Below are 26645 nucleotides of genomic sequence, written 5' to 3'. Positions count from 1 at the left end.
AGATGATGTAAAGGAGATCTCCAAATATATTGTCATGACTGGAAATCAGACTAACTATGCTTGAGTGTTTAATTTGCCTGAGAAGGGATGTAATTGAGGAGCATCAAACTCTAATTGTAGTGAGGAAGGACACATATCTGTCAACAGAGCATCTATAAAGGGGGATTGATGAAAGGAAGTGAAGATTTCCATTATTGTTGACCAGTTGTTGGAGCTGTAGTCACATTCTTGACACTGTTCATTTTTCTTAGTTTAAGGCCTTGCAGAATCAGAATTTAATGTCATGAACAAGTCACGAAATCCATTGTTTTGTGGCAGCATCACAGTGTAAACATTTATATAAACAACCATGCAACAATAAATAAAAATAGTACACAAAAAGTCAAAGTAAGGCAGTGTCTTTAGTTCATTGATCATTCATGAATCTGATAGCAGTGGGGAAAAAGCTGTTCTTGTGCCACTGAGTGCTCAACTTTAGATTCCTGTACTTTTTTCCCAATGGTAGCAGAGTGAAGAGGGAATTTCTGGCTGGTGGGGGTCCATGAGGATACTGGCTGCTTCCTAAAGGTACAGCCTCTTGTAGATGTGCTTGATGGAGTAAGGTCTAGTGCCTGTGATTTTGCAGGCAAAGTTAACAACTCTCTGGAGTTTATTCTTCTCCTGAGTGTTGGCACCTCTGTACCAGACAGTGAGGCAACCAGGCAGAATGCTCTCTATGGCACATCTGTAGAAGTTTTTGAGATTTTTCGGTGACACGATGATATACTGAATTTCCTCAAACATCTCATAAAGTATAGCCGCTGGCGAGCCTTCTTTGTGATTACATGGAAATGGAGGCTCCAGGACAGATCCTTGGAGATGTTGACACACAAAAATTTGAAGTTCTCGACTCTCTACACTACTGAGCCCTTGATGAGCACGGGATCGTATTTTTCTGTCTTCCTCATGAAGTCCACAATTATCCTGGTTTTGCTAATGTTGTTGACGTGACTGAGCATCTGCTGCTTGTGACTCACAGGAATTTTTCAAAGCCTGTTCGCTGGCTGTTTGAAACTCCCATGGGGTTAAACTTATCTGAGTGTCGGCTGTTTAAAGGTCCCGCAGTTCGACAGAGACTGCCGTCTCTGTCAATTGTGAGGTCTGGTAGCTATCTTAGGACATTCTTATTTGATTTTATAGTTCTGGGGTGAGTTTTAATAGTTCTGAATGGGAATGCAGCATTTGATAATTCTTGTCAGAGCTGTATACCACCTTAAATTCAATATAATTTCAACCTCCTCCTAAATGGTTAATTTGGGTTAATCTATTGGCGTATAAATTCTTTCAGATTGCAAACACTATTTCCAATCACAAAGTAGTATCAAATATAACCAGAGAAAATAAGAAAGCTTTACACTCCCTCTGATTTGTAGTGTAACTTAACTGTATGCATTTAATAGGGTAGAGGGAAATGTATTTGGGTATTGGTTGCTGGCACTATAACTAGCTACTTGTATTTGATAGAGTCCAATAGATCTGCCCTGTCGTGCATCCCGAGTTGTAGCGTGATAATGAGTGTGTAATAATTTTCCCCAATGGTGACAATTTGATGAGTACAAAGTGCATTTATAAAAGTATACTTTTTGACTTTCATATTAAGCCAGCAGATCTAAATAGTCTGCACATATTTTGGCAGGTAATTTTACTGGATAAATTTAACTTAAATTAAAGGATAGGTGATGAAAATCTTAGAGATATTTTCCAAAGGGCATCTTGAAGGAGCAGAGTGAGATATTGAGGAAGGGAATTTTGAACACAATCACCCTGGAATGCACCCTGGAATCCAAAGTAGTACACTTTGGAGGGAAATATAGGCTGCCTTCACATTTTTTTCTGTATTATAGCAACCAGAACTACATGCAATAAACTGCATGCATACTCCAATTGTGGCCAAATACCTTTCAATTTTTATACTCAGCACCCTGACTAATGAATGTAAGCAACCTGTATGTCTCCTTTTCTGCCTTATCCCTTTGTATTGCAATTTTTAGAAAGTTTTGGACTTGCATCCCAAGATCCCTCCGTACATCCATGTTCCTTTGAATCCTGCCATTTACTGTATACTTTCCTCTTGTATTTGACCTCCGAAATTGCAATATATCACACTTGTCCTAATGAAACTCATCTGCCATGCTTCTTACCTTGATCTTGCCAGCCTTTGTCACTATTCACAACTCCACTAATTTCTTTTATCAGTCAGTTTTCTTCCAAGCAACAAAAGGCCCTGCTTTGATCTCTGTGAAACTTACAGAACCCTTGGTCAGAATAACACTCTTCCATCACTGCCCCCTGCTTTCTATGGTCAAGTCTCTTTAATCCACTGTGCCTTAATATTCTGGATCATTTTACCATGAAGGAATTTGGTGAATATTCTACTGAAATATGTGGAGACCATATCCCCTGCCCTATTCTCACAAATCATCTTTGTCACTTCCTTAAAAACTCCATTGAATTTATAAGACGTGACTTCCTATGCTAACTACCCTTAATAAGTTCATGCTTTTCCAGGTGTGAGTCAATCCCATGCCTTAGAATCTTCTCCAGTAATTTCTTTGCTGGATTATCCCTGTTGCTCTTTTTAACAAAGGAACAATGTTGGTTCGATGCTATCCTCTTGGACCTTGCCGGTGGCTAAAGAGGGTGCAAGGAATTCTATCAAGGACTGAGTAGTCCTTTCTTACATTCCTTAGAAACCTGAAATTGATCCATTAAGGCTGTGGGGATTTTTCCACCTCAATACAAATAACATTATGCTGGAGGAACTCAGCAGGTCTTGCTGAGTTGGGAGAAAAAGAACAAAACTCTCATCAAGATTGAGTGTAAAGGGAGTAGATAGCCAGTATAATAAGGACAGTGTGGAAGGAGTTGGGCAGCGACGAGGTATTCACATAATATCCCACCTGCTTCTGAGGGAACTCCTAAATCTTGCAACGAAAATAAAGGTTCAAATGCTATAAAGCTCAGCAAGCCATGTTGTGTTTTCTTTATTCAACGTGACTTCAATCAGGCCTCTCTCTTTTCTCTCTAACCCTGCCCCATACCACCCCATCTTGCCTCATCAGCCTGCATTGACATGTTTGGACTCCTGAGTGTCACTTCTGGTGAATCACCAGTGGTGACTGGCCCTATGCAAATCATGTGTGGGCATGCAGCCGCTGTCATTGCCGTGTCAACCCCCAACCCCCCCACCACCCCCCCCCCCCCCACAGCCTCCAAGTTGTGCAAGGTGATGATTGTCCATATTTGTCCCACAGATCAGTCATTAAATGGATCAAACCCATAATCAAAACTGTTAAGATCTGGCGGGAGGGGGATGACTTTGTTCTTCAGCAACATTTTCAAAATATAGACTGGAGTGGGTTTGCTGAATGTGCCACAGTAGATTCTCAGATTGATATTGATGTATACACCAACTTTGTTACTGAGTGTGTGGATGGAGTAACATCACAAAGGAAAGTTTATATACTTGCGAACCAGAAACTGGATGAATAGTGAGGTTCATTGTTTGATTAAAGACAGAGACTCAGCCTGGAGACTCAAAGATAATTGATTGGCCAGGTCCAACTTAAAGAGGGGTATCTCTCTGGCTAAACATTTACACAATCAGAAGATTGAGAAGAACTTTGTATCCTTGGACTCACAGAGCATGTGACAGGGTATACAGGTTATCACAGATTATAAATCTTCAATTCTTTGAGGATCTTAATTATTTTTGGAGGAGTCACGTGATGGAGTAGTGGCCGGTCGGGGAACTCCAGCCCTCTCCAGAAAAGTAAAAAAAAAAGACAGTGAAAAAACGAAGGCACAAACACAAAAACCAAAATAAAGTGAAAATAAAGGTGTGGAGAAAATGACAGCGAAAAAAGAAAAGCCAAAAGCAACAGGAAGAAGAGAAGAAGAAAGGACATCGGAAGAAGAAGGTGAAGGCCTTACCTGTCCGAGGAGGCCCGCCGCGGAGCGAAAAGCCCGCTCCTTAAGGTCAGTTAAAGCCCCGAACTCAGGACTACAAAAATGGTTCACGGAGTCAAACAAAAGTGCACAACCGCACATGCGCGACTCCTCGCGCATGCGCGATGCACAAGACAAAAATAACACTGACGGGAGGGGGGACCAGCTGAGGAGTCGATCTCCACAGCTGAAACTGACAACCACAACAAAGCAGCAAGAGGAAAACACAGAAAATAACGAGAGCAAGAAAGAAGAGAGTAAAAAGAAATCAAAGAAACAACAGATGACCAACCCAGAGGAAGAAGACCAGCAGCAAGACACTTCTAATAAAAATAAGACCAAAAATACCCAACAAAATAAAACAAACAAACCAACAAGAAAACCAGAAGAGACAGAGGCAAAGGACACAGATCCTGGAGTGGACTCAGAAGAAGAAGAGGAAGAACACAGAGAAATGGAAGATGAAGGGAAGGGCAAGACAATGGATATATCTTTTTTTAAAGAATATATGGAATCAGTAAAAGAATGGCAGTCACAAGAATTCAGTGAAATAAAAAGAGTAAAAAGTACAGAAGAAAAAATGAATAGATTAGAGATGATCATGTCAGATATAGGAAAAAGAGTGGACAAGGTGGAAGAACGAGAAACAGCCGTAGAAATGGAAGTAGAGGACTTAAAAAAGAAATTAGAAGAATCTGATAAAAAAGTTAGAGACACAAGAGCTGTAAGCTCAGAAGATAGATATAATGGAAAATTATAATAGAAGAAACAATATAAAGATAGTGGGCCTTAAGGAAGATGAAGAAGGCAAGAATATGAGAGAATTTATAAAAGAATGGATCCCCAGGGTCCTAGGAAGACCAGAACTACAGGAAGAAATGGAAATAGAAAGGGCACACAGAACATTAGCCCCTAAACCACAACCATGACAAAAACCAAGATCCATTCTAGTAAAATTCTTAAGATATACAACAAGAGAAAATATATTGGAGAAAGCAATGAGGAAAATAAGAGAAGACAAAAAACCACTGGAATACAAAGGTCAAAATTTTTTTTTCTATCCCGATAGAAGTTTTGAACTCCTGAAGAAGAGGAAGGGGTTTAATGCAGCAAAAACGATCCTATGGAAAAAAGGATATAAATTTATGCTAAAGTATCCAGCGGTACTTAAAATAGTTATTCCAGGGCAGCAAAACAGACTATTCTTGGATCCGGAGGAAGCAAGAAAATTTGCAGAACAACTACAAAACAGACAGAGAGAGGAAGATATGTAACGAGAACAAAAATGACCTCAAACTATATGTATGTGTGTATGTAGGTAGGTGTGTATATATATATATATATATATATACATGTGTGTGTATGTATATTTAAAAAAAAATAGAATATAGGTAAGAACTAAGAAGGGAAAGAAAGGGAAGAAAGGAAGTATGGGGGGAATTAAGAGAGTGACCTTTGTTGTATGTGAAAATTAAAATCTTTTCTGGGGGGGCTGGGTGGGGAAGAGTTACGGTCACTGCGAAATCAGTTGACGCTTGCGAGTGAATTCGCAAATCCAAATGGAGAGGGGAGATGTGGTTACCCGACAAGGGATAAAGGGCAACTCAGGAAGAGGAGGGGATAGTGGGGTTAAAGGAATTTTAGATAGGAGAATAAGGGAAATGTTTTATGTTTTAGAAATGTTGTCTTATAAAGTGTTCAAAACAAGAAAGCAGAAATGGATAAGAAGGAAAGGTGATGATGAGGAAACGGAAAGCAAAGATAAACAAAGTATGAAATGGCTATGTTGAACTATATGACTTTAAATGTTAATGGAATACATATCCAAATCAAAAGGAAGAAACTGCTAAATTTACTGAAAAAAGAAAAAATTGATATAGCATTCGTACAAGAAACACACTTAACTGAAGTGGAACACAAGAAATTAAAGAGAGATTGGATAGGACATGTAACAGCAGCGTCATATAATTCAAAAGCTAGCGGAGTAGCTATATTAATCAGTAAAAATGTACCAATCAAAATAGAAGAGGAAATAATAGATCCAGCAGGGAGATATGTAATGATAAAATGTCAGATATATTCGGAGTTTTGGAATTTACTCAATGTATATTCACCTAACGAAGAAGATCAAAAATTTATGCAAGATATTTTTTTGAAGATAGCAGACACGCAAGGGAACATACTAATAGGAGGGGATTTCAACCTTAATTTGGATTCAAACATGGATAAAACTGGGGAAAAAATTAACAGAAAGAACAAAGTAACCACCAAATTTATAATTAAATCGATGCAAGAAATGCAACTTTTGGATATATGGAGGAAACAACACCCAAAGGAAAAGGAATATTCATATTATTCGGGTAGACATAAAACATACTCAAGAATAAACCTATTCCTGTTATCAGCTCGCATGCAAGACAGAGTTAGGAAAACAGAATATAAAGCTAGAATATTATCGGACCATTTACCCCTGATAGAGTTAGAGGACATCCCTCCAAGAATGTATAGATGGAGATTAAACTCCATGCTACTTAAAAGTCAGGATTTTAGAGAATTAATTGAACGGAATCAGTGAAAGATAAGTTTATACTATGGGACGCAATGAAAGTGTTCATCAGAGGGCAAATAATAAGTTATGTAACAAAGATGAAGAAGGACTACAATCAGGAAACCGAGCAGTTGGAAAGGGAAATAGCAAATATAGAAAAAGAATTAGCAATGAAGGAAGACACAACTAAAAGAAGAGAATTGGCAGATAAAAAAAATAAAATATGAAACACTACAAACATATAAGGTGGAGAAGAACATAATGAAGACAAAACAGAAATATTATGAACTAGGTGAAAAAACGCACAAAATTCTAGCGTGGCAGCTTAAGACAGAACAAACTAAGAGAATGGTATTGGCATCAAGGCAAAAAGACAAGAAAATCACATATAATCCAACAGAGATTAATGAAAACTTCAGAGAATTCTATGAACAATTATATCAAACTGAAAACGAAGGGAAAGAAGACAAAATAGATGAATTTTTAACTAAAATTGAACTACCGAAATTACAAACAGGAACAAAATAAATTAACAGAACCATTTGAAATAGTAGAAATACAAGAGATAATAAAAAAACTACTGAATATAAAACACCAGGAGAGGATGGATTCCCAATAGAATTCTATAAAACATTTAAAGATTTATTAATTCCTCCCCTCCTGGAAGTAATCAACCAGATTGATAAAACACAAAGCTTACCAGATTCATGCAAAACAGCAATAATTACAGTAATACCAAAGACAGGGAAAGATCCACTCACACCAGCGTCATATAGACCAATATCTTTACTTTAACACAGCTTATAAGATAATAGCTAAACTATTAGCAAACAGATTAGCTGACTATGTACCAAAAATAGTAAATCTAGACCAATCTGGATTTATTAAAAAAAGACGAACAACAGACAATATTTGTAAATTTATTAACTTAATTCATGCAGTAGAAGGAAATAAAGCCCCAACAGTAGCAGTTGCTTTAGACGTAGAGAAGGCCTTTGACAGAGTAGAATGGAATTATTTATTCAAAGTACTACAAAAATTCAGCTTACCAGAGAAATATATTAATTGGATTAAAGCATTATATAAGGGGCCATTGGCGAAAATGACAGTAAATGGATATATATCAAAACAATTTAACTTAAGCAGATCAACAAGGCAGGGATGCCCACTATCACCCTTATTGTTCACGTTAGCCATAGAACCACTGGCAGAACTGATAAGAACAGAAAATAAAATAAAAGGGATAAAAATAAAAGACAAGGAATATAAAATCAGTTTATTTGAAGATGACGTTATAGTATACTTAACAGAACCAGAAATATCAATAAAAGAATTACATAAGAAATTGAAGGAATATGGAGAAGTGTCGGGGTACAAGATTAATGCAAATAAAAGTGAAGCAATGCCAATGAATAATGCGGATTTCTCAAAATTTAAGAAAGAATCACCATTCAGATGGCAAACGCAAGCAATGCGATACCTTGGTATACAAATAAATAAAAACCTCGGCCATCTATATAAACTCAATTATTATCCACTAATGAAAAAATTACAAGATGACTTAGAGCATTGGAAAGACTTACCACTAACACTAATAGGAAGGATAAACTGTATTAAAATGAACATTTTCCCAAGGATACAATACCTATTTCAGGCATTGCCAATACACTTGACAGAGAAATTCTTCAAGGAGTTAAAGAAAATAATAAGGAAATTTTTATGGAAAGGGGGGAAACCGAGGATAGCACTAGATAAATTAACAGAATGGTATAAACAAGGAGGCTTACAACTGCCAAACTTTAAAAGTTATTATAGAGCCGCACAATTAAGATAGCTATCAGATTTTTATCAAACAAGGGAAAAGCCAGATTGGACTAGATTAGAACTAGATAAGATAGGGGAGAAGATACCTGAACATATATTATATAAATGGGATGAAAAATTGGTACAACGTAGGAATTCTCCAGTATTGCATCATCTGCTCAATATTTGGAAGAAGATTCATGTAGAAAGGAATAAAACAAATTACCAACTACCAAAACTAATACTGACGCAAAATCAGCTAATCCCTTTTACAATAGATAACCTTTCCTTTAGAGAATGGGAGAGAAAAGGCATCAAAAGAATAGAAAATTGCTTTTCGGGAATTAAATTATTATCCTTTGAACAAATGAAGGATAAATATAATATAACTCACGATACAGTGTTGGCATACTACCAACTGAAATCCTACTTGAAGGACAAATTGGGAAGCAGTCTGAGGTTACCAGAGGGAAATAATTTTGAATATGTGATTACAGACAATGATAATCAAAAAATTTGTAACAAACATGTATATTAAACTACAAGAAAAGGAGAATGAGGAAACAAATGGTAAAACTAAACAAAAATGGGAACAAGATCTAAACATAAAGAAGGAAACATGGGAGAAGTTATGCTCAGGAACTATGAGAAATACAATAAATACGAGGTTACATATGATGCAATATAACTGGATACACAGGCTATATATTACACCTCAAAAGTTAAATAAATGGGACCCAACAGTATCTGACAGATGTTTTCGCTGTAAAAAGGAAATGGGAACAACAATTCATGCAAGTTGGACATGTGAGAAAGTGAAAAATTTTTGGGAAGATCTAAACCAGATATTAAATGAAATCACAAAAAGCAATATACCAAAAAACCCAGAGATCTTCCTCCTAAGTAACATAAAAAAACAAAGAATTTGGACTTGATTTGTTATGATAGCCCTAGCTGTAGCAAAAAAATGTATTGTCAGCCTGGAAATTAGAAGATAACTTGAGAATACAACAATGGTATATAGAAATGAATAAATGTATTCCATTAGAAAAAATAACATATAATTTAGGAAATAATATTAAAATATTTGAACAAATATGGGAGCCATACATGAAACATAATAGAGAAAACCTACCGGGGACATCTACCACCTAAAATGATAGAAGGAGAAGAGAATGAAAAGAACTGACTCAGTGGAATTTCTTGTTTATTTTTATTGAGTGACAACATTGTTTGACGGGTTTAATGTATCTTAGATTCTGAACTTTAAATGAATGGGAGGGGAGGGAGGGAGGGGAGGAGGGAAGGGGGGAGAAAACGACACTGTATATATTCAAGAAGGAAAATGTATGTATCTTGATCAATCTGGTTTATAGTGTGAAAAATAAAAAAATTAAAAAAAAAGAGGAGCTTAATTTTTTTTATGGTTGTTTCGATTGAGGAAATAAGGAGGTCCTTTTCAAGGTGAATCTTTTACCAAATGAAGTACCTCTTTCGTTTTCTATTATGGATATATGGGCCATCCTTCGTAGGGTGAATGTGCAGAAGGCAGTTGAACCAGATGGCATTCCTAGTTGAGTGCTTAGAGCTTGCAGTTGACAGAGGTTTTTATGGATTTTTTTTAATCTGTCCTTGGCCAAGTCTGTACCATCAAAATTTAATACTGCTGTAATTGTGCCTGTACCAAAGTGCTCTGACTGTCGTCCTGTTGCACTTACTCCCATCATCGCAAAATGTTTTGAGAGGATGGTTTTATCTCATTTACTTGCTACGATGGATCAACATCAATTCACCTACCATACTAATAGGTCGACAGAGGATGCCATCTCAACAGTGCTTCTCTCTACTATGACTCATCTGGATAGACTGAACTCTTAAGTAAGATTATTATTTATTGATTATAGTTCAGCTTTCAACACTGTTGTACCATCAAAGCTGATAACCAAACTTTGTTCATATCAGCACATCACTTTGTAACTGGATTCTGGATTTCCTTACTAACAGAACCCAGTCTCTTAGGTTGGGCAATATTTTCTCCTCCAGTATTACCTTGAACACCAACAAGCCCCAGGGTTGAGTGTTGAGCTCCCCTTTGTATTTCATCTTTACCTTCGACTGCGTTCCTGTGTACAACTCAAACTTAATTATAAAGTTCAAAGATGATACCACAGGGGAACAATGAAACAGCCTATAAGTGTGAGGTTAGCACCTAGCCTTGTGGTGTGCTGAGAACAATTTGTTACTCAAAAGAGATCATTGTGGGCTTTAGACAGGTAGGAAGCCACACACATGTCCCAATTTACATCAGTGGAGTGGTGGTGAATTAGTTACGGAGCTTCAGATTCCTGGAAGTCCATATCTCTGGTGATCTCACTTGGACTTTGAATTCATCAATGTTGATCAAAAAGGCACAACAACGTATTTATTTTTTGAGATGTGTGAGGAAGTTACACCTCATCCCCAGAATGCTATTGGATTTCTATAGATGTACTGAGAGTGTGCTAACTTACAGTATTTTGGTGTGGTATGAGAAATGTTCTGCACAAGATAGGAAGGCACTCCAGCAGGTAATGAAAACTGCCCAACGGATTGTTGAAATGCAATTGTCTGCCATTGAATCTTTCTACAGGAGACAATGTTTGGACAGGGTGAGGAATATCATTAAAGATGCAACGCACCCTAACTATGAACTTTTTTTTCCCTCCTACCATCGGGCAGACATTATAGGAGCCTTTGGTCATGAACTACTTATCTTAAAGAGCTTTTTTCATAAGGGTGTGATAATGTTAAATACCAATTCACATCATTGAGCAGTGCTGCACTTGTATTTTAGAATCAGTAATATTTTTGAACAATTTATTTTAGAATATTGCAATTTTATTGTACATGGTATATTGTATGATTTTTATTGTATGTTTATTGTATTGTATTCTGTTTTATATTCCGGTCGATGCTAATCATGTTTCATTTGCTGGTATACCAGCATAATGACAATAGAGTGTATCACGTCACATCATATCTACCATTGGCTTCTTCTGCAGTCTCTGTGTTAAATGAAGAAACCAGTGCTATTAACTTCATTTTTAAGGTAGCAATTGTTGGCTCTCAGGATTGGACATTCAGTACCCTATCATAAGGTGCCATATTCTCTCACAAAATATTGATCCATTTGAGGGTTTCTTATCTGGTCCAAAGGTATCAGTCATCTGGTTGGCATTCATATCTATTGCACTCACCCCTCATGAAACTTGTTCCTGAGAATACTCTGAGCATCTTTCTTGGAATTTAAATAATCAGTGCATAATATAGTTTGGCTTATTATTTATATCTGATTGTGTTTTCCTCCAAAATAATTTTCAGCAACAAGTCACCTCACAAAATGCATATTTTAAAATTCTTGAATTGAAAAAGAAGCTATGAATAAATGAAAAGACATTGCATTTTATAAGTCTTCAAATCACTGTTAAAGGTTTGCACACCATTACCATTTTAACTGTAACCAGTGGTTTCTTTTCTTGACAATATTATAACTTGTGGAATTCAAGGCTATTTTGGGAAAGCAGAATTTTTTCTCTTTTATTGATTTGTATTTGATGTTTTTGCATTTTACATGATGCATGATGACATAGTGAAAGTCAGCTGCATGAGGATAACACTGCTTCTGCATAGTGATCGCCTTGGGACTGATGAATAATTTATTTGTACTTCACTGTTTGAATGTTGAGTCAGAAGAGCATAATTTCAAATAAGAATCAAGTTCTAAAATATTAACTTTGCCACAGTAATATCTAAGCATCATTATTAGGCACACCCATCTCTTTATTCTGCTCCTCTGGAGGATAACAAGACATGTTAAATACTAGAAATACAGGTCACCCCTCCAATATTGTATATGCATTAGGAAACTCACAATTTACTAGTACCCCTTTTGGTGATTATTCTGGCTGAGAGTGAATTGTACTGTTAAGGTCTGTGGCTTTTTTAGACCAGCCTTTCTTAATGTTCTAAGTTTATTGTGGATGGTACTGCTACTGCACTCTCCTTCCTCACCCCAAATAGTAGCAATGTTTACCTTATTTGAATTGCAAAACAGGGAGCAACTCTGCCCTGTTCTTTTTTTAAGTTCTCCATAACTACTTGGTTTCACCATACAATTTTCACCTACCACCTTTGTAGGTCTTGTGAAGTCTCTGGGTTGTAAAAAGACCAGACAGAGGAGCATTGGGACACCATCATTTTCAGATTTCCCTCCATGTTGCACAGAATTCTGTCATGGTGGTACAGTACAGATCCTTTATTATTATGAGGTTCAAATCCTCCAGCTCTTCCAAACAATCGTATTGGAATATGCTCACCAGCAATTGCAGCAATTCAAGATGATCACTATTTTCTGATCAGCAGGGGATGGTCAAAAAAATACAAGCCTTGCAATGGTCAGATATGGTAAACCAGACGTTTCTCAATATGTTGAAAGACATCCCAAAACATTTTGCAGCTTGTGAAGTACTTCTGCCACTATTCAAGTTACAAAGAGAGGCTGGATAGGCTGGGACTTTCTGCTTGAATAAGGTAAATTATTATAATTTTCCCAAAATTAGAGTGCATAAATTTAAGAGAAGAAATCTAGAAGGAATCTAAGGGAGTAACTTTTTCACACAGAGAGGGTGATGTGTAGATGGAGTGAGATGCAGATGAAGTGCACAAGCTAGTACAATTGCAGCATTCAAGACATTTAGACAGGTATGTGGATAGGAAAGGGTCAGCTTAGGTAGTCAACTTGGTCAACATATGCTATAAAACTTGATGACTCCATGTTGCTACTGTGGTAATTCAGGAAATTAGGTGACCAATACACTCATTGCAAGCTCCTGCAAATGGTAATGTGATAATGATCAAAGAATCTTCTTTATAACTACTGATTGACAGATGCATGGTGTTGCCATGTGATTTTTTTCCACCCAAGGATGGAGAAGAAGCTTCAGTTTAATATTGTTATCTGAATATGGTGGCTCCTGCACTCTCACTGAGGGGTTAAGCTGGATTATTGGACCAAAGGTTTTGGAGTAGAAACTAAATCAAAATCAGTTGGAGATGGATATTAAAATTTTACTACCAGAAACTGAAGGACAGTAAATTAACTAAAATTAGACAAAAACTGTCTTCGCTGCCTTCTTTGCTAATTATGACTCCAGACTCCTCAAACAACTTTCCTCCATGTGCTGCACTCTCAAATTTCACTGTTAACTGGAACACAATCAAAAATTAATAGCAATACTAATACTTTCATCTACTTCATTCACAAGATCAACTCATCCAAGTCCAAGTGTCTTGCCTTTGTTTATTATTTTAGAGTTTCTTATGTACAGATATTATTCAGAAACTATTTCATTTGACCTATTGCTCTTTTGTAGATTCAATTGAGCCGAAACAGATTAGTAGCGACAAAAGGCATGATTCCCTTCAACTCCTATGAAAATGTATGTTGAGGCAGCTGAAACTTGAGGCTGAGCCTAGATGAAGAGTGTAAAGGGTGACTAGGGGAGCTGATAGATGCCAGTCAAGTGTGCTGCTTTATCCTGCAGAACTTAAAAAAATACTTAAAGTTGCTTTCTTCCAGGTAATGAATGTGGCTTGCAGGTGCTGAAAATGCACATCACTGCTTGCAGGATACCCAGCCTCTGATCTGCTCTTGCACCCAAAGTATTTATGTGGCCAATTGATATCAATCTTGATGGGTACTATCTTACCCCTCCCTATTCCTAACATCATGACGATGACAGAAGAATGGAAAAATTGGAATATCATTGAATGTCATGGGAGAAGATTAAATTTGTACTTATTGATGATGATACTTTCATTGCTCTGCTTTGTGGCATTGCCTTCAGTCCCATTCACCCTTCTTGGATGCCTCTGCCCTTGCAACTTATTGTTCATATGCCTGTCAATTCCCCTTTGGTGCTCGAATGCTGCTCAGGTCTTTCAGAAGAAAGCCTGCATTCAATATCTGTACAGTTGTGAATAGAATTGAACATTTTAAATCATTAAAAAACATTCCTCTTTCTGACCTTAGGATGGAGGAAAAGTGTTTTCTGGAAGAAGATAAAGAGCTTAGGCAAAGGTCACACTGTATTCTGTGGTAATGTTTCTGAGCTAGTAAGAGATGTGCCTCTGTAAGTTTTTTTTTAACCAAAAAGAAGTAATCTCTCCTCAAACCAGAAAAAAAAATGGGTTTATCCCTATTCTAGAAACCTGAAGAAATAATCTAGACATTTTTGACCCTTCAGTGCATAAATGAAGTGTTGCTTTTCTCTTTGGGCTTTTTAATGCTTTTGGTATGTACGAAAGTGACTAAGAGCAATTCTGTTGGCAGTCTGGTCACATGTGAGATGCCAGACAAAGTTCAGTGGCAAACATCCAGTGACAAAGCAGGTAGATAAAGCAGGATAACCTCTTAATGGCTGTATAAGCAGATAAAAGCTAAAATTGAGGAGGAAAACCATTCCCTAATCTGTGATTTTATTGTTATGGTTTACAGGTTTCTCCTCCACCAAATCTAATGACTTCCCTGCATTGAACAAGTTAAGCACAGGCTGTTTTCAAATAGAATATTTGCCCCATCCCCAGCTGTAACCTCTGTGGAAATGGAGAGTTGGTAATCGGGCCAGATGCAATAGTTGACTGAGAGTCTCTGATCTCAGACCTAAAGGCAGGAATGGTTAGAAGTTCAAAATTACTACAACCAAGCAAGCCTTTTAGAAACTATTCTGCTCAATGACTATGGAGAACTTGTGACCCTAAGTGCCCCAGACAAAGGTATTGATTGAATAACAAGAATTGTTCAAATCCTGCACTGTCTAAGGAGTTTGTACATTCTTCCTATGTCTGCATGGATTTTCCCCAGGGACTCCAGTTTCCTCCCACCATTTGAAATGTACTGGAGATGTAGGTTAGATGGATGCAAATTGGGCAGCAGGGGCTCTTGGGCTGAAAGGGCCTGTTACTGTGATGTATGTCTAAATTTAAAATATAAATTTAATATAACTGCTTTTATTTGGATCATTCATAATGAGGTAGAATAGCAAAAGTATTTCATATAACATGGAATGATTATACCTTCAAAGGCAAAAAGATCCACAGAAGATCCATGGTTGCTTAAGAATTTTCAATGTACAACACAAAAGCCTTTTTCTGTGCTATAAAACTCTATGACCTACATTGCCATTTCAAGTGAGATGAGATTTTCAGATGAAGGCTAGTTAAAGGAAAACAAATATGAAGATAGACTAGCAAATGCATAATTAGCCTTTCTATCACAGACATTCTAGTCAATCATTTGACCAGGTTCCCTGTCATTATCAATGAATGGCTCATTGCTCTCTTCACTCAACTGGTTAATAAATAATTTGCAACATTATAAGTATATATGTGCCTGCATTTGACAAGGAGGAAGAATGTAAAGGATCCTTCTGCGCTGACCTTGACAAAATTCTATCATCTTTTCCAAATACAGATAAGTTCCTTTCAGGATTAAAGTTGGCTGAGGATTTATATATGAATGCTGATAGACTTGGAAAGCCAGGAGTGGGGCAAGACTGACTTCAGTGGTATTCCACTACTCAGCAAATATGTCTAGCATCTTCTTGTGTTCATAGAAACAATCTTCAGACTAAATAACATAAAACTAGTTGCAAAGCCCCAGTTCAAGACAATAAACATATTGTAAATCATTAAGAAGAAGGAATATAATAAAGAGCTTAGTAATCGCAAAGGGACTGGTATTCCAAGGAAGACCTCCACTGCTGATGACAGAAGAATTCTCACCATAATGAAGAAAAATCCCCAAATACCTGTCAGACAGATCGGAAACACTCTTCAGGAGGCAGGTGTGAATGTGTGGAAATTACTATTGTCTGACAAAGACTTCATGAACTGAAATACAGAGGCTATTCTGCAAGTCATCCACAGAAACAGGATGGTTAGAGTTTGCCAAGAAGCATATAAAAGAGCCAGCAGAATTTTGGAAAAAGGTTGTGTTCAGATGAGAACATGATTAACCTATATCAGAGTAATGCCAAGAGCAAAGTGGAGGCATAAAGGAAATGCCCAAGAATACCACCTCATCTGTGAAACTTGGTGGTGGTTGGGGGAGGGGGGGCGCGGGGGACTGGTAGTTTGTTATGGCTGCCACAAGTACTGGCTCACTTATATTTATTGATGATGTAACTGCTGATGGCAGGAGAAAAATGAATTCTGAGTTGTCTAGAAACATCCCATCTGCTTCACACTCATTGGAGGTGTTTTATCCGACAGCAAGACAATGATTCCAAGCATTAATGTTGAAGAAACTCAGCAGGTCAAACAATATCCTTTATATAGCAACTTTTATTGAACTTCGACTCAACTACGTCTAATAATTTTCTTGTTCTTAATTTCACACTGCGATACAGTTGCTACATTGGTGACCCCAACGTGCCCAAACAGATTTTGACCCAACATGGACAATGCAGAGGTTTTGCTCAAATTGCCTGTCTTTTGGACCACTCAACCTGAAGTTTGGTTTGGGAAGGCTGAGGCACAGTTCCACATTTGCAAGATAGAAGTAAATGCCACTAAGTACTATCATGTGGTAAGCACCCTTGACCACGATACAGCTGGCCGAGTAATGGATTTCTTTCAGGACTCACCAGCTCTCAGCAAGTACGAAACCCTAAACCCCCCTCCCTCCGGATTTATGGTCTCTCAAGGCATGAGAGACCGTAATATGGTTCCTCCATATTAATGGGATGGAGACTGAGCCCCTTTGGAGTTAATGAATGACGTTGGCACTGGCAAACTCACTCTTTGAGTAGTTGGTTTGAGAGCATATGCCATAAGACATCTTCCTATTGTTAGCTGACAAGGACTTTTATAACCCTCCAACAGTGGCTTCCTGCACAGACATTCTTTGGCACATGAAACAGCAGGGTGCAAGGCCCACAGAAATTAGTGCTGCATCATACCCAAACTCCCAGGCTCCACGTGTACTGGTGATGAGGGTGCACATTCTCCCGGACAAACATGACTTCGTGACAACCACCTGGAGTTTTTTTTACCATCCATGCTGAAGTTCTGGACGTCGGCACTGTTGACCCCCTTGCACTTTTTTGGGAAAATTCCATGGCCAGTCGTCACTAATGGCTACAGTGGCTGGCCACCGTAACAGCCTACTCTATATCTGGGACAAACTCTCCTAGTGCAAATTTATAGTCAACATGGGTGTGGAGGTTAGTGTCCTTCCTCCTTCAGGGTTTGACATCTGTACCAGGAGTGCAGGTCCAGGTGTCAAACGGTAAATTGCTCATTGCGGTAAATAACATTTGATTTGTATGTATGGCACGCAGTCTATACCCCTAAAATTCGGTGACAGTATGTTCACATGGAAGTTCATTCTTGCTGCTGTGTCTTGGCCGTTTCTGGGTGCCAACTTCCTCAGAGCCCACTCACTGATGGTAGACTTAAAAGGGTGCCAGTTGGTGAACACCATGTTTCAGACTTTCTGCCTTGGAAAAGACAAGCTACCTGTCCTGTACCTAGATGCCGTGAAGTACTTTTTTTTTGAATATTTTATTTAACTTAACATGTATATGATAATTATAACAGTTAATATCAAATCACAATGTTACACTGTTTCCAAATATATGTTGATAATGTATAGTAAAGAAAAGAAAGGAAAAAAGAAACAAAAACAATAAACTACTGGGAAAAAAAACTACAATAATGAAAAAATACCTTAAAAACCAACTAAACCCTCCCCTCCCTAATCTTAACTAACCCCAATAACTAAAAATTTAAATTTGAAATACATAATAACATAACTATATATTAATTTGTATTGCATCAGATGATGCTCAAGGATCCCAAAAAGAGCATTTTTCCTCATTTAGGGAAAACCTCACTGATTTAGAGAATTCAAAACAAAGAAAAAAAACTCATTATTTTTACAAACTTGTAAAAATACAGAATATTTACCCTAAATTATATGTAATTTTTTTCTAAAGGAATACAACTTTGAATCTCGGAATGCCATCCTTCAAATGTTAATGAAACATCTGGTTTCCAAGTAACAGCAATACATTTCCTTGCTATCACCAAAACTAACTTTGCAAATTTCAATTGAAGATCAAATAAAGTTAATTTAGGAGTTATATTCTCAAATTTTCCCAACAATAATAATTCAGGATTTAATGGAAAAACAGTAAAGGTAATTCGTTGTAAAACCTACGAGACTATGTAGAGTGAACAAAAGTGGAGTACTTGAACAATAAATTCACCAAACTTCTTGTGGCATTTCCAGACATCGTCACTCCCAAGTTCTCCACTGCCACACCCAAATGCAAAGTTGCATACCATATCCTCACCTAAGAACCTTCTCTACACACCTGAGCCTAATGTCTGCCGCCTGACAAGTTGTGGCTTGCAAAACAAGAGCTCCACAAAATGGAGGAACTTGGAATTGTAGGCAGGTCTGATAGCCTATGGGCTTCCCCACTACATATGGTGCCCAAAGCTGCGGGAAACTGGAGACCTTGCGGGCATTACAGGCACCTCAACGATGCTGCCACTGCAGGTCGCTGCCCTGTGCCCTATCTACAGGACTTTACAGCTAATCTTCATAGGGCCAGGATATTTTCTAAAATTGACTTGGTGTGTGGGTAAACCCAGAGGATGTGCCCAAGATCACCATCATAACACTGTTTGGCCTCTTCAAATTTTGAGAATCCTTTTGGGTCAAAAATGCTGCACAAACATTCCAGCGTCTGATGGATGCAATGGGGCTTGGCATGGACTTCCTTCTCATCGCCAGCTACTCTCACAAAGAACAATGGCAGCATCTGTGTTTACTATGCTGCCGCCTACAGGATTTCGTGCTAACTGTAAACCCTGCCAAGTGCAAATTCGAGCAGTCCTCTATCGAGTTCTTGGGACATCAAATCAACAGCTGAGGTGTTGTTTCATTGCCTAGCAAATGGAAGCCATCCTCAACTTTGCGAGGCCCGATACCATCAAAAGACTCTAGGCATTTGTGGGGATGGTCAATTTCTATCACCACTTTTTACCCTCTCCAGCTTATATTATGAAACCCCTCTTTGTCCTCGTGTCCAGCGATGCCAAAGTACCCTAGTGGACAAAGGAGATAATGGTAACATTCCAGCAGACCAAAGACACCTGAGCAAAGGCAACATTGCTGGTCCATCCACAAATGGATGCACCAACCGCCTTGATGATAGATGCTTCTGACATGGCAGTAGGTGGTCTTGGAACAGTACAACAATGGACAATGGAAGCCTCTAATGTTTTTTAGTAGAGACCTCCACCCTCTAGAAACAAAATACAACACATTCATTGGGGAACTGCTGGCGCTGTGCCTAGCAGTCAGACACTTCCGCTAATTGTTAGAAGGTAGGGACTTAATGGTTTTTACTGACCACAAACTGCTAATGTTTGCCTTTGTGAAGGCATCAGATCCCTGGTCAGCAATGCCACCTATCTTATGTATCCGAGTTTTCAACCAGGATTAAACATATCTCCGGTAAGAGTAATCTGGTGTCTGATGTCCTGTCCTGCTCTTTCGTTCAAGTAGTACATGCCCTCTCTCTGGGTGTAGACTACATGGTGCTCACAAAAGCTCAGTGCCATGATGGCTTATAGAACTGTTGTCATGAGCCTGCAATTCAAGAATGTCGCCTTGGCCACAAAGTACCACTCTCCGGTGCGTTGTTTCCACAGGTCAGCCTCGCCCTCTCATCCTTGCTGCGTGGAGACATTGCATTTTTGATGCCATTCACAGACTGTCCCACCCCTCCATTCAAGCAAACGCCTGCCTGATAGCCAACAAGTTTGTATGGCATGGATTCAAAAAACAGGTCAAGTACTGGGCATGGACTGCCAATCTGTGAAAATGCAAAGGCACAGGAAGGCACAGATTTGACCATGTGCATGTTGACGTTGTTGGCCCACTTCTGGTGTCATGAGGGTCTAGGTCATCGATAGATTTACTGGGTGGCTGGAGGTGGATCTTATGACAGACACATCAACTGATTCATGTGCCAGAGGCTTTATTTCTGCTTGGTATCTCGGTTCAGCCTACCCACATAGGTCACCTCCAACATAAGCCCTTGGTTTTCCTCCACACTCTGGGACGTTTTGTCATGATTGCTGGGAATGCAGCTCCACCACACGCTGGACTCGCCGGGCTGTTGCTTCCTCGACGCAAGCATGAGCCGGGCATGAACTCTGTTCACCAGTTGATTATACAGTTCTTTCAGTACCTTTATGGCTGCAGTGTAAGTGGTCTCATCCTGGATGTTCTCGTAGACTCTCAAGGACACCAGAGACAGCAATGCTGTTAGACGCTGGTTATCCTCCTCCACCTCAATGAATCTCAGGAAGTTTTCAAAGTTCAGCAGCCAGAACTTAAAGGCTGACTGTGGGTCGATATCAAGTTTTTCTGGCCAAGTTAAATGCTCCATCCCTTTCAAAAAAAATTCTTTTTGCTAATAAAATTGTAGAGCTCGTCGAAAGAATCAAAGACTTGTTGATCCAAACCAAGGCTTTTATTAGCAAAAGACAGGAGCTCTTCACAGGTGGCCGACCAGTCCAGAATGATCCGACCTGGCTAGGGACACAACCCTTTACGGCCCAGACAATAGGTGTGGCTTAGCTCTCAGCCAATTGCTGTAAGCACAGTCTAGATACAGTAACTATATACACTATATACATTGGCGATAGATCTGTACTATCACAACCACACAACAGTCTACCCACCTCAGTCGAATGGCCTGGTGGAGCGGTTCCATAGACACATGAAGGTTGTACTGATGGCCTACCTCCAGGGACCTGATTAGGTGGAAAAGCTGTCCTGGAACCTCCTGGGAATAAGAATGCCACCCAAAGAGGATCTCATCTCCTCATCAGCTGAGCTGGTTTATGGAGCCCCACTCATTGTATCTGGGAAGTTTGAGCCCACAGCACGCAGACAGGAGGTGTCACCAACTGAAGTCTTAGGCAGACTGTGGGAGCGGCTTGGAAAATTGGCCCCAATTCCCACGTCAAGGCATGGAACAACAGCACCCTTCATCCCAAAGGAACTCCAGGACTGTGTGTTTGTGTGTAGAGGTTTACATGGGCTACCCTTACAGAGGCTGTATGAGAGGCTCAGGAGGTTCCGAGTGACATCATGATGTCACAATTTAATGATGTCATTTGGAATGCATGGGGTTTCAAAAAAATGCAGGTGACTGATTAAGTAAATGACTTTTACTGAACTTTGACTCAAATAAGTCTGATCATTTTCTCATTCTTCATTTTGCACTATGACACAGCTGCTACATAAATAGATACATATATACCATGATTGAGATGTAAGAAATTATTGGAAGCCTTGGCAGGGTTAATAAAAAAATAATGTAATTAGCAAAGAGATCTGAAACCAAGGGCATACATTCAGGTGGATTTTGGAGGAGAGTTGAGAAAAAATATTTTATTCTATAAGTATTTGGAGATCTGGAACTCTCTACCAGAAAAAAATAGTGCAGGCAAAAATGATCACTGCATTTCGAAAGTAACTGCCAAATCCCTTTTGGCTGGCAATTCCCAGGTTTCACTCATGTTTTGACAACCTTTTTAGGAAGTGTTTGTCAGATTTTAGAAGCTGCTCCCTGAAAGGTTGATGGGATTTTGTTGGCCATGAAATAGGTTTAATTTACTACTAGTATCTGACTTGGTGCTTGTCATGTTATTATCATCAGTGTAGTACAGGGGTCCCCAAACTTTTTAGTCCATCAACCCATTTATGGAATCCTTTATCCCTCAAAGACGCCCAGGCATGTACTAAATAAATAAATAAACAAACAAATAAATAAATAGACGTGCAGTTTCCATATGTATTAGTGAGGGAAACTGCATACCATACGTATAGTATCTAGGCCTCGCACCAACAACCCAAACTTTGTTACAACACCCCAAACACCAAATAACATATCTGTAAATTAAACAATTGAGTGATTACAATAACAGTAAAAAAAAACCTTTGCTTTTGGCCAGGAAGATGTCAAACGAAGCTGGGTCCAAGTCTTCAACATCAGGTGCGGTGCAGTCCAAATCGAAGAAGTCACCTCAGGCTCCCGGATAGAAGCAGGATCCTTGGGGTCTACAATTCTTTTGACCCCCCAAAAGTTCAATCGAATACCACCCACCCCCGATGTTTCTTGACCTGCCCTAGCATTTTTAGACCCCTTGGATAATCCCATTGACTCCCAGGGGTCGATATCAACCACTTTGGAAACCCCTAGTGTAGTACATGCTTGTTCAATAATTAAATAAATGTTAAATAATCCAGTTTTCCACTCATTGCTCTGATAGCAGGGCAACAGTATGGTAATTGTACTCTCTTTGATAACTCAAATACCAAGGGCATGTATTATATGCTTGAAATATTTGGAGATTGCATTAATATAATCAATCCCAGATACAACAACTGAGATGACATGGAGGGTGCTGTATTCTTTATCTTATCTGTGCTGTTCTTGACTTTAATGTTTCATCCAAATATTACAGAAAGAGTTTAATCTACATGTAATTAGTGTTATAACTGACTTGGATATTTTTGGTGCAGCAATATGGATGGATTTTTGCTGTGCATTTTACCCTTGCTGTTTTTGCCTTGAGAGTTCTTATAAATTCATTTTCAGAATCTGTAAATTACTGGCAAAGTCAATATTTATTGATCCCTATTTGCCCTTGACAAAGTGGGGGTGAACTGCAGCCTTGAACTTCTGCAGTCCCAAAGAAGTTACTCTCAGTGTTGTTGGGCAGGGAGTTCCAAGGTTTAGATTGAACAATGATGAAAGGCTGGCAATACATTTCCAAAACTGGATATTGCACATGCATCTATTGCCCTTGCTTTCTTGGTGATAGATCTTGCAAGGTTGGGAGATAATGTTATTCATTCACACTAACAATACAATTTGAATACAGTCATCATGTGTTGGTAGTCAAGGAAAGTAATATTTAGGGTGGTTGATGGATGCCAATCAAGTGAGTGGTTTGTTCTGGAGCCACACACATCCATGCAACTGGGGAATATCCATCATGCCCTATATTTCTGCCTTGAAGATTATGGAAAGGCCTTAGTATGTCAAGAGATTAATAGCCTTCCCCTTGCTGTATTAGCTATGTTTTTTTAATGTAGTTGGTCCAGATGAGTTTCTGGTCAATGGGAGATGGTTTCTGGTTCATGGTGGGAGATATAAAAATAGTACAGGTATACAATCCTTTATCTGGACATCTAAAATCCAGAAAGCTCCAAAAACCAGTATTTTTTCCTGGTGCTGGTACTGCAGAGGCGGCGGGGGGGGGGGGGGGGCGCGGGGGGGCGGAAAGAGAGAGAGACAGCAGCACAACTAGTTTGGGCGGGGGGGGGGTGTTGAGAGACAGCAGCGCAACTCGGGTGGGTGAGGGGGATGAGAGACGGCAGCGCGACTTGGGTTGGCGAGGGGGTATAGTGATGGCAGGATGACTTGGGCAGGCGAGGGGGGGATAGAGACGGCAGAGCAACTCAACAGGCGGGGTGGGGGAGAGATGGCAGTGCGACCCGGGAGGGCAGGGGGAGAGAGAGATGGCAGCGCGACTCAGGTGGGCAAGGGGGGGAGAGATGTGACTGGAAAGGGGTGGATACGGCAGCATAATTCGGGTGGACTTAAATCTGGGGCTTTTGTTCTGAAATCCAGAAAAATTCAAAATTCGGAACACACCGTCCCCTCAGGGTTCCAGAGAAAGGATTGTGTACCTGTAATGTTAGTGAATATTAAGAGTGGATGATTAAACTCACTTACATTGAAGATGGTCAGTTTAATAATGTTTGGACCTAACAATTGATCCCTATAATACTGCAAAAAGAAAAATCTGTATCTGGGTGCTTGTGTGCATGTTTACATTCGTATGCATGAGTGATGAGATCAAGTTCAGTGAAACTTCTCAATATGGACTGGCCTATCCTCACATTTTGGACTAGTGAGGAATAGTGTGCCGCTGGAGGACTGCTGGATCACATGGTATGGAATTAGGGGGTTTAATTTCATGGGGCAGTGTTGCTTTTTCTGAGTGGAGAGGAAGTGAGGACAGAATTTTGTGAATGATAGAGAAAGTCAACAAGAAATAAGATGCTTCATTAATTCTTTGTAACTTCTATTTTCCAGAAATGTATGCGATTCAATCTTGATGCCCCTGTCTGGGTGTCTAAGCAACGGATTTTGTGCACTCTCAATCAGACTCTAAAGGATGTACTAAACTATGGGCTATTTCAACCAGCACACAACGGGAGGGTGGGGAAGTTCCTGGATGAAGAACGCCTGCTCCGAGAATACCCAACACCCCCTGACACACGCATACCATACTTGGAGGTATTTGGTTTATTCTGTATCTTTGCCCTTGTAGAGCCTTTTATTTGTTTCCAACGTCATTTGTTTGGATGATTTACTTATTATCTTTAATAAACATAGGATGTTCATAAGAAATGAAATACAGTACTTTTGAAGAATGGTCATCTTAGCAATGTAGGACATTTATGCCATAAATATGAATGAGATCTATGTGAAAATACTCTGTTTAAGTCTGTTCAAGTTATACTGATTAAGAAATAAATATGGTTCAATACGCAATAATTGCTCTTGTTTTTCCCTCTATGGATTTTTATGTTCACCTGAGGAAAGGTTGACATCAACAGCATTATAACATTCCCTCATCGTGGTACTGGAATGTCAGTCTAGGTCATGTACTTTTCTCTGGAGAGAGATATAAATATGGAGTCTCTGAATAAGAAAGGAGAATACATTCAACCAACTTTACAGAGGCTGGTGATGAATTCCTCTAGGCGAAAAGAACCTTAAGAGGATCTATGTTTATTCATGAAATGTGAGCCTGATTATTGGTCCTGGGGTGAATGTGAGTGTCACCCTTTATGGAAGCGAAATAACAATCCATCTTAATAGTTTAGAATGGTTCTGTATCAGAATTTAGATGTATTGATATCATTTTCAGTGCAAATCCAGTACTTTGCCAAACGAATTCTAATCCTCAAGTCTTGCACCCGCACATGCATTTTTTCCACGATCTAAAATGTATGTTTAACTGCCAATCTTTTAATTGTCTCAATTGTACACAAACATTTGTCCTTAAGAATCACTTCCAAACTATGAAACTTTTATACAACTGCAACAAGACTTTTCAACTTTTACACTCAGTGTCCCAACCAATGAAGGCAGGCATATATTAGCTTTCTTTTAATCACTTTATTCACTTGTGTTAACAGTTTCAGGGAGCTGTGGACTTGCACACCAAGTTCCCTCTCTACATCAAGTCTCCTAAAGATCCTGGCATTTATTGTATGCATTTGACCACACACCTCTCACTTGTGTGGATGAAACTTAATATGCCATTTCTCTGCCTAAATTGCTCTCTATACCCTTTGGTATCTTTCGTCACTATCCACAACTCCACCAATTTTTGTGTTGTCCATCTGCAAACTTACTAATCAAACCACCAACATTCTGCAAGCTTACTAATAAAGCCATCTATATTTATATCCAGATAATTTTTTTATATCACGAACAGTAAAGGTCCAAGCAATGATCATTATGGAATATTACAGGCCACAAAATCACTGCTCCACCACTTTCCTCTGACTTTTATGGCTAAGCCAATTTTGTATTCAGTTTACCATGAACCTAATGTGACATAATCTTCTGGATCAACCTGAAATGAAGTATCTTGTTAAATGCTTTACTCAGGTCCATGCAAACAACACCCACTGTCCCACCTGTGAATAAAGAGCAGTTTCCCTTTTTGAGTAAGTTATGTTAATAGGGATTGGTGCAGTAATGGGTGTCATGCTTCATTAAACTTCAGTAGGATGCGTCTGTATTATCACATTACCAATGACACCATTTTCTCTGTTATTTTCTAATAATTTGTTTGGTAAATATTTTGTGATGGAATATTACTTATTTTGATAGGAGCAGTATTCAGTGGTGTACAATTAAAACCATTTCATTGGTAAAGTTCTTGTGTTAATTTTGCTGGAGACAAAATAATAACTATTCCAGCAGTGCCTTCTGATCTCCCTGGCTTTCACATGGGTATTCGTTTATTTTTGGGTTATCCATGTACTTGTTCATAAATCCTCCCGTAAACTAATCTATTTTCTTGAGGAAAATTACATACATACTGTAAGCCTGTCCTCTCAATATCACCTCTTGACCATATCCCTGAA

The 26645-nt window shown here is 38.8% G+C and overlaps 1 protein-coding gene across 33 annotated transcripts in view; it reads left to right on the top strand.

The window, feature by feature from the left end:
• shank3a (SH3 and multiple ankyrin repeat domains 3a) overlaps positions 1–26645 on the top strand; it is a 651448-nt gene that overhangs the window by 229301 nt on the left and 395502 nt on the right. For all 33 annotated transcript variants that reach the window (XR_011348059.1, XR_011348061.1, XR_011348060.1 and 30 more), the window contains one exon: positions 24574–24777. Coding sequence is in view for 30 of the 33 variants with exons in the window: in XM_069908797.1 (XP_069764898.1) it covers positions 24574–24777 (204 nt within the window). In the remaining 3 variants the exon portion in view is untranslated. The remainder of the gene's footprint in view (positions 1–24573; positions 24778–26645) is intronic.

The sequence above is a fragment of the Narcine bancroftii genome, chromosome 13, assembly GCF_036971445.1.
Source record: "Narcine bancroftii isolate sNarBan1 chromosome 13, sNarBan1.hap1, whole genome shotgun sequence".
Taxonomy (NCBI): Eukaryota; Metazoa; Chordata; class Chondrichthyes; order Torpediniformes; family Narcinidae; genus Narcine; species Narcine bancroftii.
Note: the sequence above shows the minus strand (reverse complement) of the source record. Positions and strands in the feature narration are given on the sequence as shown.